The sequence below is a fragment of the Hypanus sabinus genome, chromosome 8 (genome assembly GCF_030144855.1).
Source record: "Hypanus sabinus isolate sHypSab1 chromosome 8, sHypSab1.hap1, whole genome shotgun sequence".
NCBI lineage: Eukaryota > Metazoa > Chordata > Chondrichthyes > Myliobatiformes > Dasyatidae > Hypanus > Hypanus sabinus.
In genome coordinates, this window is record NC_082713.1 from 119498964 (window position 1) to 119514458 (window position 15495).

General features: G+C 41.5%; 1 protein-coding gene across 1 annotated transcript in view; it reads left to right on the top strand.

Annotated features, from left to right (window-relative positions):
• LOC132397663 (A disintegrin and metalloproteinase with thrombospondin motifs 20-like) overlaps positions 1–15495 on the top strand; it is a 517254-nt gene that overhangs the window by 433672 nt on the left and 68087 nt on the right. Inside the window, exon 30 of the mRNA XM_059976430.1 lies at positions 4061–4234. Within this exon, the coding sequence (XP_059832413.1) occupies positions 4061–4234 (174 nt within the window). The remainder of the gene's footprint in view (positions 1–4060; positions 4235–15495) is intronic.

Consider the following 15495-nt stretch of genomic DNA (forward strand, 5'->3'; position numbering starts at 1 on the left):
ACATGTTACTGCAAGTTTCAAAGTACTGCAACAAACGAAGCAAATCTTTAATCATTTAGTCCTTTGAAGGGTTGTGATTGCTTTCCTTAGATCTGATAGAAGGGCATAACATAATGAAAGGTGTGGACAGAACAGGCAATGGCAGATTAGTTATGTTGATTGCAGGTTTGAGGTCACAGCATAAAAACAAAGGGCCAGAAAAAATTAACAAATTATTTAGCAAATACTTTGTTGTATAGTGTGGTTAGAATCTGAAATGCATTGTCTGTTTGGAGGTTTCACTGTGGTCTTCAAGGTGTAACTGGATGAATCTGTGGTGAAGAAAAGCTTGCAAGTTTACAGAGAAAGAGTAATGCTTGGAACTAGGGAGTTTTGTGGTAGGGAGCTTGCAGAGACATGATGGACTGAAAAGCCTCCTGTACTGTGCTGTTCTGTGATTCTGGGAATCCATTCCGTGTGTCTGGGATTTTAACTACAATGGTTGCCAACTGAAACATGAAGAAACTAATTTAAAATTAATTTAATAGCTGATATATTACAAAGATGATGTAGAATTAGCATCCATCCATTTTTAATAAGTAGAATTTGAATCCATTTGGCTACCTGGATGTACTTTAATCCATTTAATGAATTCAAAGTGATCCTCCTTCTGATCTAAAATTACCTGTTTCCTCAAGCTTTGGTGAGCTACCATTCCCAATTTCATTAAATCGAGGTGCTGTCATTCAAACAGCGCTCTGCTGACATTTGTGTAACCTGTCAGCTAACCTCAGAGGGGACAGGCATGATGTTTTATGAACTTTTAAACACTGTGTAAAGGAAACACTGATCTAAAGGTTTAGCTGGGAAAATGTGGTATGAATAAAGCAAATGGGGGAACACTTTGTTAACCACCTTTTCTCTGCCTGTTGCAAAAGGCAGGATCTACTCACTTCAGTTTGACTTCTCATCCCCGTTCTAACGTGTTACTTGATGACCAACTCTACTGCCACAATGAGACCATATTCAGGTTGAAAGAAGAGAACCTCCCATCCTCGCTGAATAACCTGATGGCATGAATTTTGCTTTCTGTTACTTCTGGTTAATTGCTCCCCACTCCCCCTTCTTACTCCATTCACTATTTTGGCTGCACTCTCACCCCTTCTTCTACTCCACACCTATCCATCACCTTTCTCTGGTTCCCCACCTCCTTCCCTTTATTCCATAGCCCATTGTCTTCTTCCATTACATTCCTTTTTCTCTGTTCTTTGCCTCTTCCATCTATCACCTGCCAGCTTCTTACTTCATTTCCCCTGAACCCACCCCCACCCATCTTCCCCCTTACCTGGTCTCACCTGTCACCTGCCAGCTTGTACTCCTCCCACCGCCACCCATATTCTTATTCTGACTTGAGCCCCTTTCCCTTCCAGTCCTGAAGAATCATCTCAGCTCAAAATGTCACCTATTTACTCCCCTGCAGAGATACTGCCTGACTTGCTGAGTCCTTCCAGCATTTTATGTGTGTTGACTAAAGTTTCTCTCAATTTTTGTCAACTGATCAAGTTGATCAAGTGCAGAGTGGAGTGTGGGATATTTCCCAATGGAATGAGTTATAACCAGGATAGTACCTGAATAATTTACAGTCAACTGGGGTGTTCAGTTTTAAGACATGCCAACATTAGATTGGCAAATTGCAGGGTAACTGGTCCTAAAAACACTGAAGAAGAGAGTGTAAATAGTCTGCTGTTACCAGAAATAATCAATATCCACCAAGTTCATCAATAGATTATCATCTGCATGTGTCTCACAACATCTTTGGGTAATTGCTTGGATAACACTTCTAAAACAAAATTAGTTCATAACTGAGTCGAAGTAAATTCAAAGTCAGAGTTAAAATAAATTTATTGTCAAAGTACGTAAATGTAACCATATGCTACCTGGAAGAAGAGAAAATTGGCAGATGTTGGAAATCTGAGCAGTACACACAAAATGCTCGAAGAACTAAGCAGGCCAGGCAGCATCTATGGAAAAAAGTAGTCGACTGTTTGGGCCAAAGCATTTCAGGCCTCAAATGTAGACTACCTTGAGATTCATTTCCTTGCAGGCATTTTCAGGCAAATAAAGAAATAGAATGGAATTTATGAAAAAAAACCTACATAAATAAAGACTGACAAACAGCCAATATGCAACAGAAGAAAAATTTTGTGAATAATACATAGTGTATCGAGCATATATAAATAATACTGAGTGTATGAGAAGTAAAGTCCTTGAAAGTGAGTCTATACAGTCAGTTGTGGAACCAGTTTACTGTTGAGGTGAGTAAAGTTACCCATGTCAGTTCAGTGCCTGGTGGTTGAAGGGTAATAACTGTTCCTGAACCTGATGGTGTGGGACCAAACACTTCTCTACCTCCTATTCGATGGCAGTAGCAAGAAGACAGGGTGGCCTGGATGGACTGACTGTAGCAATGTAAAGTACATTTACTGCAGTAGTTACTTTAGTGTTGCAGATAGAAGTTAACTTGAATTAGTGTGGAAAGATACATTAAATCTGTCTCACTGCCAGCTTTCCCACAAGGTATGTCTTGTACTAAGTATTGATTAATTTGTTCTTGCTTACTGTTCAATCTCGGACTCTTGGGATTTCTTTGATTTTGAGCTGGATAGATACGCTTCAATGATGGGGCATTATATGTTCCCAAACCTTACAGATCAATGTCCGATACATCGGGGATCTCCCTTTGTGACATACAGTCAAGTTAATCCACTTTTTATGAACTGCTTAAAGCAATTGAGTTTCTAAGTTGTGCATGATTTTCTAATTTTCCTGAAAGCCTTTCTTCAGTTGAGCTATTCATGAAACCAGCACTTGTAAAAACAGTCCTAAGTAAGGGATTGTGCTTTATAGGCCTGCCAATCTCAATAATGATTTCCCTTATCCAATCCATTTCCATTAACTTTCAGTAGGTCTCAGTAATGTCCATCAGGTCCATCTGCTTGAAAGATCAATGTTGGTCCTTTGAAAGTTTCATTGCTCTTGAAAAGCAATCAGTGGGGAGTGTTGGGAATATTTGCTAATGGTCACCTAATTGAGAACGTTGATTGGGTTATTATAAATGCGTGAATTGTTTCACCATTCTTAAAAGTGACTTAAAGAGTAACTGACCCAAGACAGTGGACTTTGTTTGGTGGGTGAGGCGAAGCTGCAGTAAAAGATTTTTGAACTACTCAACAGAAGATGTGCCTCTTCCCCTGATGCATCACATGCCTGTTCATTCCACATCAGGAGTGTCTTTAGCTGTTTCCCACACTTCCCCTATCTCCATCTGCAAATCTCTATGTCTTTTGGAATGTGAGAGGTAACTGATCTTATCACCAACATTAGTGGAGCATTGGCAGTGAAATCAAATTGAAAGTGCCGATACAAGGAGCCGCAAATCCCGGGGGTGGGGGGGGTGTAGACCGCATCAGATTCCAGAAATTCAGTGGCATATCTTAACAATACTTAATGATAGCCTTCCTGAAAAATTCCTCGACACACATGCTAACAATGAGGGTCTCTGGCAATTAGCTCTTCTCTGGAGGAACTCAGCAGGTCAGGCAGCATCTATGGAGGGAAATGGACCATCAACATTTCAGGCTGAAACCCTTCATCGGGATTGTAAAGAAAGAGGGAGATTTTCACTCTTCATCTACAATATTCAGTTTTAGTCTCACCTAACCTGAGGGGAAAAGCCTGCACATACTTACCCTATTTATACTACCCATAAACATGTATACCTCTTTAAGATTCTCCTCATTCCCATGCGCTCCAGGGAATAAAGTCTTAACCTACTCAATTTTGCCCTGTTATTCAAGTTTGCCTCGAGTCCGGGTGACATCTTTGTAAATGTTCCCAAAACTACAAATATACACAGGTATTTTAAATATACACAGCAGAATGGGACAATTGTTACTTAAAACACTAAGAAGCCTTAAAAAGCATTTAAAGAAACCTGCACATGATATTGGTGCATACATGAATAATTTTTTGACGTTAGCTGCTAATTCAGTTTTTACCTGTCTTTCTCTGGCCTTGCCAGTGCTCAGTGACCTGTGGAGCTGGGATTCAGCGAAGGGATGTCTTCTGCAGGCTGAAGGGCTTTGGTCGGGTCAGCGAAGAGGTGTGCGATCCATCCGCTCTCCCAGCCGCCACTCGGCAATGCAGACTTCCTGACTGTCTACACTATGAATGGCTCACGCAGGAATGGCAAGATGTAAGTACAGCCTGATAAGATGAAAAAGTTAACTTCAGGAAAGACAGAGGGATTTCTTTCATGGTGTTTCCTCTTTAGTACAGACTTCATATAAATGTTTGCATGTTCTGGCATAAATAGTGCCTAAAGTTATTTGACCAGGTTCCAAACCAGATATGCACTCAAAAGGAAGCTGCAAACTGTGTCTCCAAAACTCCAGACAGTATTGTTAAATATACCTTTCAATCTGGTCACAGAATTTTAACCCTGTAATGTGTTCCATTCTGAAAGTCCCACTGACATGCTGCAAGCTTCATATTTCAGTCAGTTCCAAATTAGCATCACAAATACTTCCAATAATCTTGTTAATCAATTAAAATCTGTTCTGACCATTAACCACTTGGAGAGAGAAATGGTTTGGACAGCAATCAATCCCTATGGTAGCTGCTATAAACACCCCTATTACAAAATGTAGATATCATTCTCTTTTACATTTCAGGTGACCAATTCAGCAGTATTAATTTGATTAACAATATTTCATATCTAGATGAAATCTTCTACAACAGCACTGTTAAATCGTTTTGAGAAGATGTGCCCAAATTAGTAGTAATCTAAAAAAATCTTTTATATGATGTGGTAATTTTGAGCAGAGATTATCACCAATTAATAAATTAATAACAATAATTATGGATTTTTAATGGAAAAAGGATGCCTGGTGCTTATTTCTGGTTTTTCATTATTTTACTGTTATTTAAAGTATAATAGAAACAGATTGAAATGAATGAAGCATTTTAGAAAATCTGTTCAAAATGATTAATAATAATATTTGAAAAAGACAATTGAAAAATAACATAATTTCTAATTATATTTGTTGTTTTCACCAATTAATATCAAAATACTGATGTGTACATCAGGTCTGTGAGGATTTCAAAATGCGTCATCCAATGTCATTTATTCCCGCAACCATCTAGCTGGTGCCAAGCTGGCATGAGACTTTTCTTGTGAAAGCATCTCACTGCTCTCGGGTTGAAAAACATTATTCACTGCTTCATGTGGCAATGGAGATAACTGTATATATTTTTAATTTGGGTGGGATTTAAAGAATCGAAGGGCAGCTCTGCATGCCGCGTGCCATCTAAATTTTTGCAGGTGCCATAGGTTCACCACCTCCATTTAGGTATGAGATGAGGTCATTCCATTGTAATTTGAACTGGACATGACCACCTCACTCTTCATGGTGGAAATTGTTCAGTGAGGAGCACCTTGCTGGGTGTCAGTGTTTCATAAGCATGCTGATCAAATACATTGTTGAATCAGTGTGGTATACTCTATCTCTGTATGACAATACCAAGGCACATCATACTTGCTTGTAATGGTGGATTGATTTCCTGGGCACAATCATACATCTGAAGAACTTGGTTGATGAACTCCAAACTTTTACAGCCACTCAAGATATCTTGCTGAGAAATAAGAGCTGGGACGTACATGTGGAAGCTGAATAATCAGAACTGCTATGAAATTTTGGGCGTTTTGACATTACTTATGTAGTGGGTGAGGGGAGGCAGGTGGGAGGAGGGGAAGAGGGTTTGTGTTCCTGCTTTGCTGCTGCTTGTGTGTGGGAGGGGGAGGGAGGCTTTGCGGTTCTAATGATTTTCTGTCATTCATTCTTTGGGGTTTTTCTTCTGTTTTAAGGATGTCTGTGAAGAGAAAGAAATTCACGTTGTATATTGTATGCATTCTCTGATATTAAATGGAACCACTGAACCATTGATTAGGCAGAAAAGCAGGCTGGCATGGACAAGATTCTTCTGCACTGTAGGCTCATGACTCTATAAGCGTTACTATCTACCTTGTCTATATGTCTCATAATTTTAAGCAGTCTGAAAAGGATGTCTCTGAATCTCTTACATTCCGGTAAATAAAGGCCCAGCCTGGCCAACCTCTCTCTATAACTCTGAAGCTCTGTTTCTTGAAACATCATTATAATTCTTCCCCGAACTCTTTCCAGTTTAACCATATCGTTCCTATAACAGGTTGATCAAAATTATTCTCAGTTCTCCAAGTGCAACCTTACCAATCTGATTGAATTTCCTTTCACCTGTAGACCTCTTGAGAGTAGGTGCAAAATCCTTTTGACCTAAATTCCTCCCACTGTTGTACAGTACTTTCTTTTGCATTAATATCACTCCAAGTCTTGCTTTTGCCATTCATTTGTCCAACTGACTATCTGTATCTTCCTGTGGTGTGAAGCCCACCTCTTCACTGCAGAACAGTTTTTTATGTCAGCTGTAGATGCCCCTATTATACCCCTAGATACATATTTTCAGATCATTTATGGGTGTCACTGGAAGCAACAGACTGAATACTGGATCTAAATGAACCTTATGGTAAATGCCGTCTGGTTGAAGATGCACCAGGTGATCACTACACTTTACTTCCGGCCACTAGGCCTACTTTTGCCACTTTTTCTGGATTCCATGGGGCAAATCATTTTTCACGAAGGTCTTCCTACTATCCCTGTACATGACCTCAAATGCACTTAACTCACCCTCAAAGTAGAATATATCTTTGTGTTACCTCATCAAAAAATAAGTTCCTCAGTCTAGCAAAATGGAAGTGTTTCAGAACTGAATCCAGCAATTTATGGGCCTGTATTTTCTTGAATTGTCCATTCAGTCCTTTACTTGACAACATCCTCTTTCACCAGGGTGATGAGAAAAAGTTGGACCTGCGCAGTTATCTTCCTTGCCCCCTTTACAACTGCGGAATATTTTATCTGACTCAGCCCCTATTTATCGACTTCCAAAGAAGCTAAATTTCCTCTCTTACCATGTTTACACCCACATTATATTTTGCCGTTGGTGTAGCCTCCTCTCACAATATACAGAAACTACAGTGAACTCTCAGGTCAGCAGAAAAAGCTGCAATCTAACATCACTTGTATGTGTCCATTACAAAGAAGCAGGCAGGGAAATCATTATGGACACTACCCAACCTGCAAATAGCCTTTTCCAAAGTCTCCCTTCTGAAAGTGCCATAGGGCTATGAAAAAAAAAACTTTACATCATCTTAAAGGTTTCTTCGCTCAAACAATTAATCTGATTATCCTTTCTCGTTAGACCTCTCACCTCCTTCTGTCTATCTGCACAGCATTCACTACACTGCACTGTAAACACATGAAGCTTTTTATATTACTGCATACACAGTAAACACATGCTGGCATTCTGTATTTATGCACATCAGTAATTTAACCTCTACATTTTTAATATAATTCCCAACACTTCATAATTGTTGAAAGTTGTTGTCCTCTGTTGCATGTTGCACCAACACACCACTACAAATTCCTAATAAATATAAATGTATTTGGTGAATAAAGCTGATCCTTGATCCTTTTTAATACAACTGACATTGTTCTTATTTGTCTTTTCTGCTGCCTACACATACAGGCTCCCCTTTTGGTCCTCAATAGGCCCTGCCCTTAATCTTACATACTCTCTTGCTCATCATGCAGAAAAAAAAACATCTTTGGATGTTCTTTGGTTCTACTTGTCAATATTTTTTCAACACCTCATATTTTTTGTCTAATTTTATTTTTATTTCAATCCATTTCAGTGTTTGTAGCTGTAACTATAAGCTTACAACTCTTGGTTTCTGAAATAAGTTTGCCCTTTGTTATTCTGAACTCTGTTATCCAGGGAACACACACAAAATGCTGGAGTAACTCAGCAATCAGACAGCAGCTATGGAGAGGAATAAGCAGTCAACGTTTCAGACAGCAAACCTTCATCAAGACAGGAAATGAAAGGGGAAGAAAGGCTTTAAACGTTTGCTCTCTCAGTCAACTCTCTACTATCTGTACATTGGGAATGACAGCCACATTAAAGCTCTTGTCTATGTTGCTGTTTGCATCCCAGATATTCCCAAATACCTCCATCTCCAGCCCCAAATCCTTCATGCAGTCAATCAGGAGCTTCAGCTGGGAGCACTTCCTACAGGTGAAGTCATTTTCGATACTGGCAATATCCCTGATTGCATACACCCGGCAGAGGGAATACACTGCAGCATGAGCTGCCATCCCAGCTACTCTAAAAGGGAAGGCCACTCTAAGGAAACCATTACTTGCCCTTATCCATTCCTCTACTGAGCCTCCTCTCGAACCTCACAAACCAAAGCCACAGCTTGGCATGGCACTGACAGCTCAAAGTAACACACACAAAATGCTGGAGAAACTCAATGGGTCCGACGACATCTATGGTAAGAAATAAAGAGTCGACATTTCAGGCTGAGACCCTTCATCAGTCTGGATCAGAGTCTGATACCCACCTCTGTCTGTGAGGAGCTTGTACACTCTCCCCATGCACGCATGGGTTTCCTCCGGGGTCTTCGGTCTCCTCCCACTTACCAAATATGATTGGATAGGGTTAGTGAGTTGTGGGTACATTATGTTGGCATGGGAAGCGTGGCAGCACTAGCAGGCTGCCCAGCATAATCCTTGCTGATTTGATTTGATGCAAAGATTGCATTTCACTGTATATTTTGATGTACCTGTGACAAACAAAGCTAATCTTTAATCTTTGATGTCATTGCACACACCTGTAACTGATACTGGAACTAAAGTCAGCAGCCTCCTTTATGTTCTCTCTCGAGCTCATCTGAGAAACCGACCACCATCTGCCAGACCTACCCCACGTAGAGCCAGGTTCCAGTAGGAACTGAGTTAGCACTCTCTCCATCATGATGCTCCTTGCGTTTCATCACCTGCCATTGAGTACAGCCAGACTGATATTTTAGTTACTGTATCTAGTCCAGCCTTTATTTTCCTGCCTTCCAAATGCTTGAACTCATTTACTGTTGCAGTTCTGTTCTTTATCTTTTCTGAAGCTATTCTCAGCTTCCCGCACCCCCCCCCCCCCCCGCCCACCAGTCTGGATTAAGCTCTTCCCGATCGACTGATGAGGAAAATTATCTTCCTCGGATCCCGTCTACTTGTTTCACTCCTCTCTGCAAACGTGCACTTAGTCTTAGACACTTTTGCCATGGAGGTGAGTTTCTTATGGAGGTAGAAAGAGGTGTATGAGATGATGAGGCATAGGTTGAGTGGACAGCCTGAAACTCTTTCCCAGGGCTGAAATATCTAAATCAAGAGGACAATATTTTAAGGACATGGAGGGAAGTATGGGGGGGTGGGTGTCAGAGATATGTTTTTTATACAGTGAGTGGAATGTCCTGCTAAAGGTCGTGGTAGAAGCAGATACATTAGGGGCCTTTAAGAAACTCTTAGATAAGCACAGAGATGAATGAAAAATGACAACTGTATAGGAGGGAAAGCTTAGATTGATCTTAGAGTAGGTTAAAAAGTTGGTACAACATTGTGGGCTGAAGGGTCTGTTCTGTATGGTGATGTTCTACATTCTATATTCTTACTATTTGCCCTTTCTATGTCTCTCATAAGTTTGTGCATTACTGTGCAAAAGTCTTAGGCACATATGTGCAGCTAGGGTGCTTAAGACTTTTGCAGGTACTGTAGTAATGTTATGCATTACACTGTACTGCTGCCACAAAACAAAACAAATTTCATGATTTACATGAGTGATGATAAACCTGATTCTAATATGGGTTTCTGTTGTGGACTGAGAGTGGGAAGGGGGCAGGGACAAGGGAATCATGGTTGGGAAAAGGGGAAAGGAGAGGGGAGGGAGCAGGAAGCACCGGAGAGATATTCCGTAATCAATAAACCAATTGTTTGAAATCATATGGCCTTGCATGGTGTCTCAGGCTGGGGGTGTCTGCATCTGTGCCACTCCGGCACTCCTTCTCTGCCACCTGCCCCACACCCCTCCCACAGTACTCCATCAGCACTATTACTAACATTCTTTGCTCCTGCCAGATTTACAAACTTGCCATCTGCTCCGTATTGACAAATACAGTACGATACAAAGTCATTGGCACCCTAACGATATATATGTGCCCGAGACTTTTGCACATTCCTGTACCTCTATCAGTTATCCCCGCCCCTCCACCCTACCCCAAGCCTCTGCTTCCTCTACTCCAAAGAAAACAAGCCCAGCCTCTCCAGTCTCTCTTCCTCTATGAAACATCCCAGCACAGGCAATAATATGCCATCGTCTATTTTTCAAGACAACTGAAGCTTTTAATACATTTCAATGACATCAGTCCTCATTCTTCCAATCTCAGGAGAGCCTAAACTCAGATTGCCTCATATTTCCACAAAGAGCACACACCACGCATCATATCAAAAATAACTCAGAGAAGCTTCTACAGCAGTTGATGGCAGGCTAACGGTAAAAAGCGTAGACTCCAAAATTCAATGAATAGTCAGGTGAAAACCAATTGTGTCTGAGAAGTGAAAGCATTGCTTGTACGTGGAAGAAGAAATTCTTTTATAAATTGTGAACCTGGCTTATCTCCAGGGTTGATATAGTTTGCCCACAACTAGCAGGATACTGGTAATGGTATATCTAAATATGGCAGCACTAACGTTACAGAAACTCCACATTGCAATAACAGAGTGTCATGAGGTTTTGTGGCCAGGATCCCAATGAATCTTCTCTGCACCCTCTCTAGTGTAACCACATCCTTCCTACCATTTGGAGACTAGAGCTGTCACAATATTCCAACTGTCACCTAGCCCACGCTTGTAAAAGTCACACCAAACCTGTCTTATATTCAATACCCTATTACTGAAGGCAAGCATCCTGAAACCTTCTTCACTGCCTTGTTTGCCTGTGCTGCCACCCTCAGGAATCTTTGAACTTGTAAAAACTTCTGGTAATTGCTCCCCTCTCTCTCTCTCTTCTCTCTTTTTCTCAATCCCCATTCTGGCTCCCATTTTCCCCTTTCCTTTCTCCTCACCTACCTATCATCTCCCTCTGGTCCACTCCCTCCCACTCATGGTCCACAGTCTTCCCCTATCAAATTCCTTCTTCAACAATTTACTTTTCCCACTTATCACCTACCAAGTTCTCTCTTCATCACCACTCCTCCGCCCACCCACTTTCCCCTTCACAACTTGTACTTCCCCTCTCTCCAATTCATTCTTCCAGCTTCTTCCCCCTTTGCTTTCCAGTCCTGGGTGAAGGGTCTTGGCCTTGAACACATCAACTGTTTATTCTTTTTCTTAGATGGTGCCTGGCCTGCTGAGATCCTCCAGCACTTTGTGTGTGTTGTTCTGGATTTCCAGCATCTGCAAAATTGCTTGTGTTCACCAATGTAACTTTGCTTCTTCGTACTTCCAAGGACATAATTTATGTCTTACCTTTATAAGTCCCCCAAAGCACAACACCTCACACTTTTCAGGATTAAATTCCATCTCTATCGCCATGGCCAATTTGCTAGCTGGTCAGTTTCATCGCAAACCATAACAGAAGCCTTCTTATTATCAGCTATAGCATCTTTTTTTTCATGTCTTGTGCAAAATTACTAATTATATCCTTTATATTCATATCCAAATTGTCAATGTTTATGTGAAACAGTACGTGTCTGATATCTGTGGTGTACTATTGGTCACTGTCCTACCAAAGGGTTTCGGCTCAAAACATTGACTGTACTCTTTTACATAGATGCTGCCTGGCCTGCTGAGTTCCATCAGCATTTTGTGTGCTTTGCTCGCATTTATGGCATCTGCAGATTTTCTCTGGTTTGTGTACTGATGGTCTCAGGCTTCTTGTCACAAAAAAAACACCCTTCACCCTTTCCCTCTCCCTCCCTACATTTAAGCACAATTTGCCAATTGCTCTAGACCCCACAAGCTTTAACATTCTGTCCATTTCCTTACTCCAACCATGTAATCGTTTTCAATCTATTTTATTATCTTACTGAAAAATAAAGTCAAATTGGTTCAACAGGTCTTCCCCTAAGCCATGCTACATCAGTCTCACCGAGGTAGAGGGAGCACCAAACACAGTAGATGATCCTAGTAGACTCCTGGGTGAAGTGTCACCTCACCTGGAAGATCAGTTTGGGGCCCTGAATAGTGATAAGGGGGGAAGTATAGGAGCAGGTGTAGCACTTGTCCCGCTGGTAGGGATAAGTGCCAGGAGGGAGGACTGTCACGATGTGCGCTGACAATGTCGGAGCCCAAGTGCAGAGGGAAGACAAATTCTAATGTCAAGACAGTGACCAGAGTTTAATTATAAGAGTTCCAACAGAATGTCAGTGGCTCAGCAGAGTGACACCACGAGATGTAACATTCTCAAAACGAGGACCCCACGGTTAGCACAAATCAGGCATCCACTTAAATAACACAACTACCACAGAATCCCTGTTTCAACAGAAAGCACCAGGAAACCACATGACAAAAAGTGAGTCAGTTGAGAGAAAACACAAGGAACTCTAAAGGATTAACGACTCTTAACTGTCAACCTATTCAGGTGCTCTTAAACACCTTGGAGCCCAACGCTCTCTGGCTCGCTGCACAAACCCAAAGAGCTCATTGTAAGAACAGCGGGGAAGGATGAATGGTCAAGGCTGTCGTGCAGAAAGTAACCCCTAGAGAAAACAGATAGGAGGGTGGGAGGTCTGGGAAAGTTATCCTTAATGGCAGGATCCACTTGTAGATGACCAAGTTATGGAGAAGGATGTACTTCTCCATAACTGGTGAGGTGTTAGATAGGACAAGGGGAACTCTTTTCCCAACATACATGTCTGCGACAGTAAACCTGTTTCTGATTCTCTTTCTGATCCATTTGTTTCCTGTCAGTCTTGTAGCAACTCACCAATGCCAAAGAATCTTTGTCAAGCCCATGTACCCCCTTGCCTCTTAAAACATCCAAAGGCATCTCCCTTCAAGCCCTGGTCATTTAATACTTCCTTAATAATGACATAGAATTTCATTGGCACCCCCTTGTCCTGGGTAAGATCCATCAGAGCCTCACCAAATCCAACCCCTGGTTCTTTCAAACCACCTCCCTACTCCTTGCATTGACTTTTCTCTGTAAAGCTCCTAAAAATACCAAAGCAAAATACACATGCTGGAAATGTGAAATGAAAAGAGAAGAGACAGTAGATGGTATTCAGTTGAAAAAATGGTACACTTTGGAAGGATTAACTAGGGAAAAAAGGCATACATAATGAATGGTAGCTTCATAGGAATTTCCGAGGAACAGAGATCGTACCTTGCATGTCCAAGGATCTTTGAAGGCAACAATAGAGAAATAAAGTGATTAAGGTACAGAGTATCAGAGGCAACATACAAGTGCTGGAGAAACTCAGCAAGACAGGCAGCATCAATGGAAAAGAGTAAAAGTGTCGATGTTTCTGGCCGAGGCCCCTCATTGGAGAATGAGAGCATAGGGGATATAGTAAGACTAGTTAGGCCACAGCTGGGGCATTGTTCGTAGGAGGAACGATGTGAATTCACAGGAGGAGTGGGGTTCAGAGGAGATTCACCAGGATATTGCCAGGGATAGAGAATTCCAGCTTTGTGGAGAGTCTTAATAGGCTGAATTTATTGTAACAAAAGAGGCTGTGGGGAGATCTGATGAAGGTATTCAATATTATAAGAGCAGTAGGTGGGGTGGATAGGCATAAATATTTCCCTATGGCAGTGACACCTACAGCACTGTGCAAAAGTCCTTGGCACATGCAGTATATATAGCTAAAGTGCCTAAGACTTTTGTACAGCACTGTACAACCAGAGGACATGGGTTCAAGATAAGGGGGAGGAGATTTAGAGGGAACCTGTGGAAGAGTTCAGTGACCCAGAGGGTGGTTAGAAGATTAAAATCTGGAATGCACTGCCTGAGTGGGTGGTGGAAACAGAGACTCACAAACATAGAAGTTCCTTCAGATCTCCTCTCACCATCTTCTCCTCGCCTTGATCCCATGCCCTCTAATTTTAGACAACGCTGCAACGAGGATGTGTTTTTCACTATTCACCCTATATGCCCCCTCATAATCTGTGCAGATGAGGAGGTGCAGGATATAAACATCCCAAAGAGGAAGAAGATGACACAGCAGTGGCTGACAAGGGAACCATAGCCAACATAAAAGCCAAAGGGGGAGTATTCAATAAAGCAAAAATTAGTGGGAAGCTAGAGGATTGGGAAGCTTTTAAAAACCAACAGAAGGCAACTAAAAAGTCATAAAGGAGGAAAAGATGGAACATGAAGGTAAGCTAACCAATAATATTAAAGAGGGTGCTTCAGATACGAGGGGTGATTGATAAGTTTATGGCCTAAGGTAGAAGGAATCAATTTTAGAAAACCCAGCTTGTTTATTTTTCAACGTAGTCCCCTCCTACATTTACACACTTAGTCCATCAGTCATGGAGCATATGGATCTTGGACCTCCAGAAAGTGTCCACAGATGGGTGATTGATAAGTTTGTGACTTAAGGTAGAAGGAGATGAGTTATACAGCTCTCATTGTATGCATGTACAGTTCAACTCTGAGTGATTATGCAGAAAGTTTGAAGTTAATAACATCTCCTTCTACCTTAGGCCACAAACTTAGCAATCACCCCAATGAGTTATTAACTTCAAACTTCCTGCATAATCACTCAAAGAGTTAAACTGCATTCATTTCAAGAAGGCAAGAATATGAAAGCAAGGATGTAATGTTGAGTCTTTATAAAACACAGCTGAAACCTCAGTTGGAGTACTGTGAGCAGTTTTGGGCCCCTGATATAAGAAATGATGTGCTGACATTGGAGAAGGTTCAGAGGAGGTTCAGAAATATGGTTGCAGGATTGAAAGAATTGTCACATGAGGAGTGTTTGATGGCTCTCAGCCTCTACTTACCGGAATTCAGGAGAATGAGAAGTGACCTCATTGAAACCTATCGAAAGTTAAAAGGCCTCAGTAAATTGGATGTGGAGAGGATGTTTCCTATGGTGGGGGAGCCTAACATCAGAGGAAACAACTTCACAATTGAGGGGTGTCCTTTTAGAATGGAGATGAGAAGGGATTTCTTTATCCACAGAATCTTAGGATTTGTTGCCACGGACAGCTGTGGAGGCCAAGTCACTGGGTGCATTTAAGGCAAATATTGATAGATTCTTGATTAGTCAGGGCATGATATCAGAGATATGGGAAGAAGGCAGGAGACTGGGGCTGAGTGGGAAAATGGAACAGCCATGAAAAATGGTGGAGCAGACACGTTAGGCCAAATGGCCAAACTCTGCTCCTAGTGTGTGGAGGACTATGGTGTGGGTGCAAGTAGATGTGATTGGGCAGAAAATCAAGATGACACAGTCTAGATGGACTGGAGGATCTGTTTTTGTGCTGTAGCATTTTATTACTTTATGACTAGAAATGACAGCAG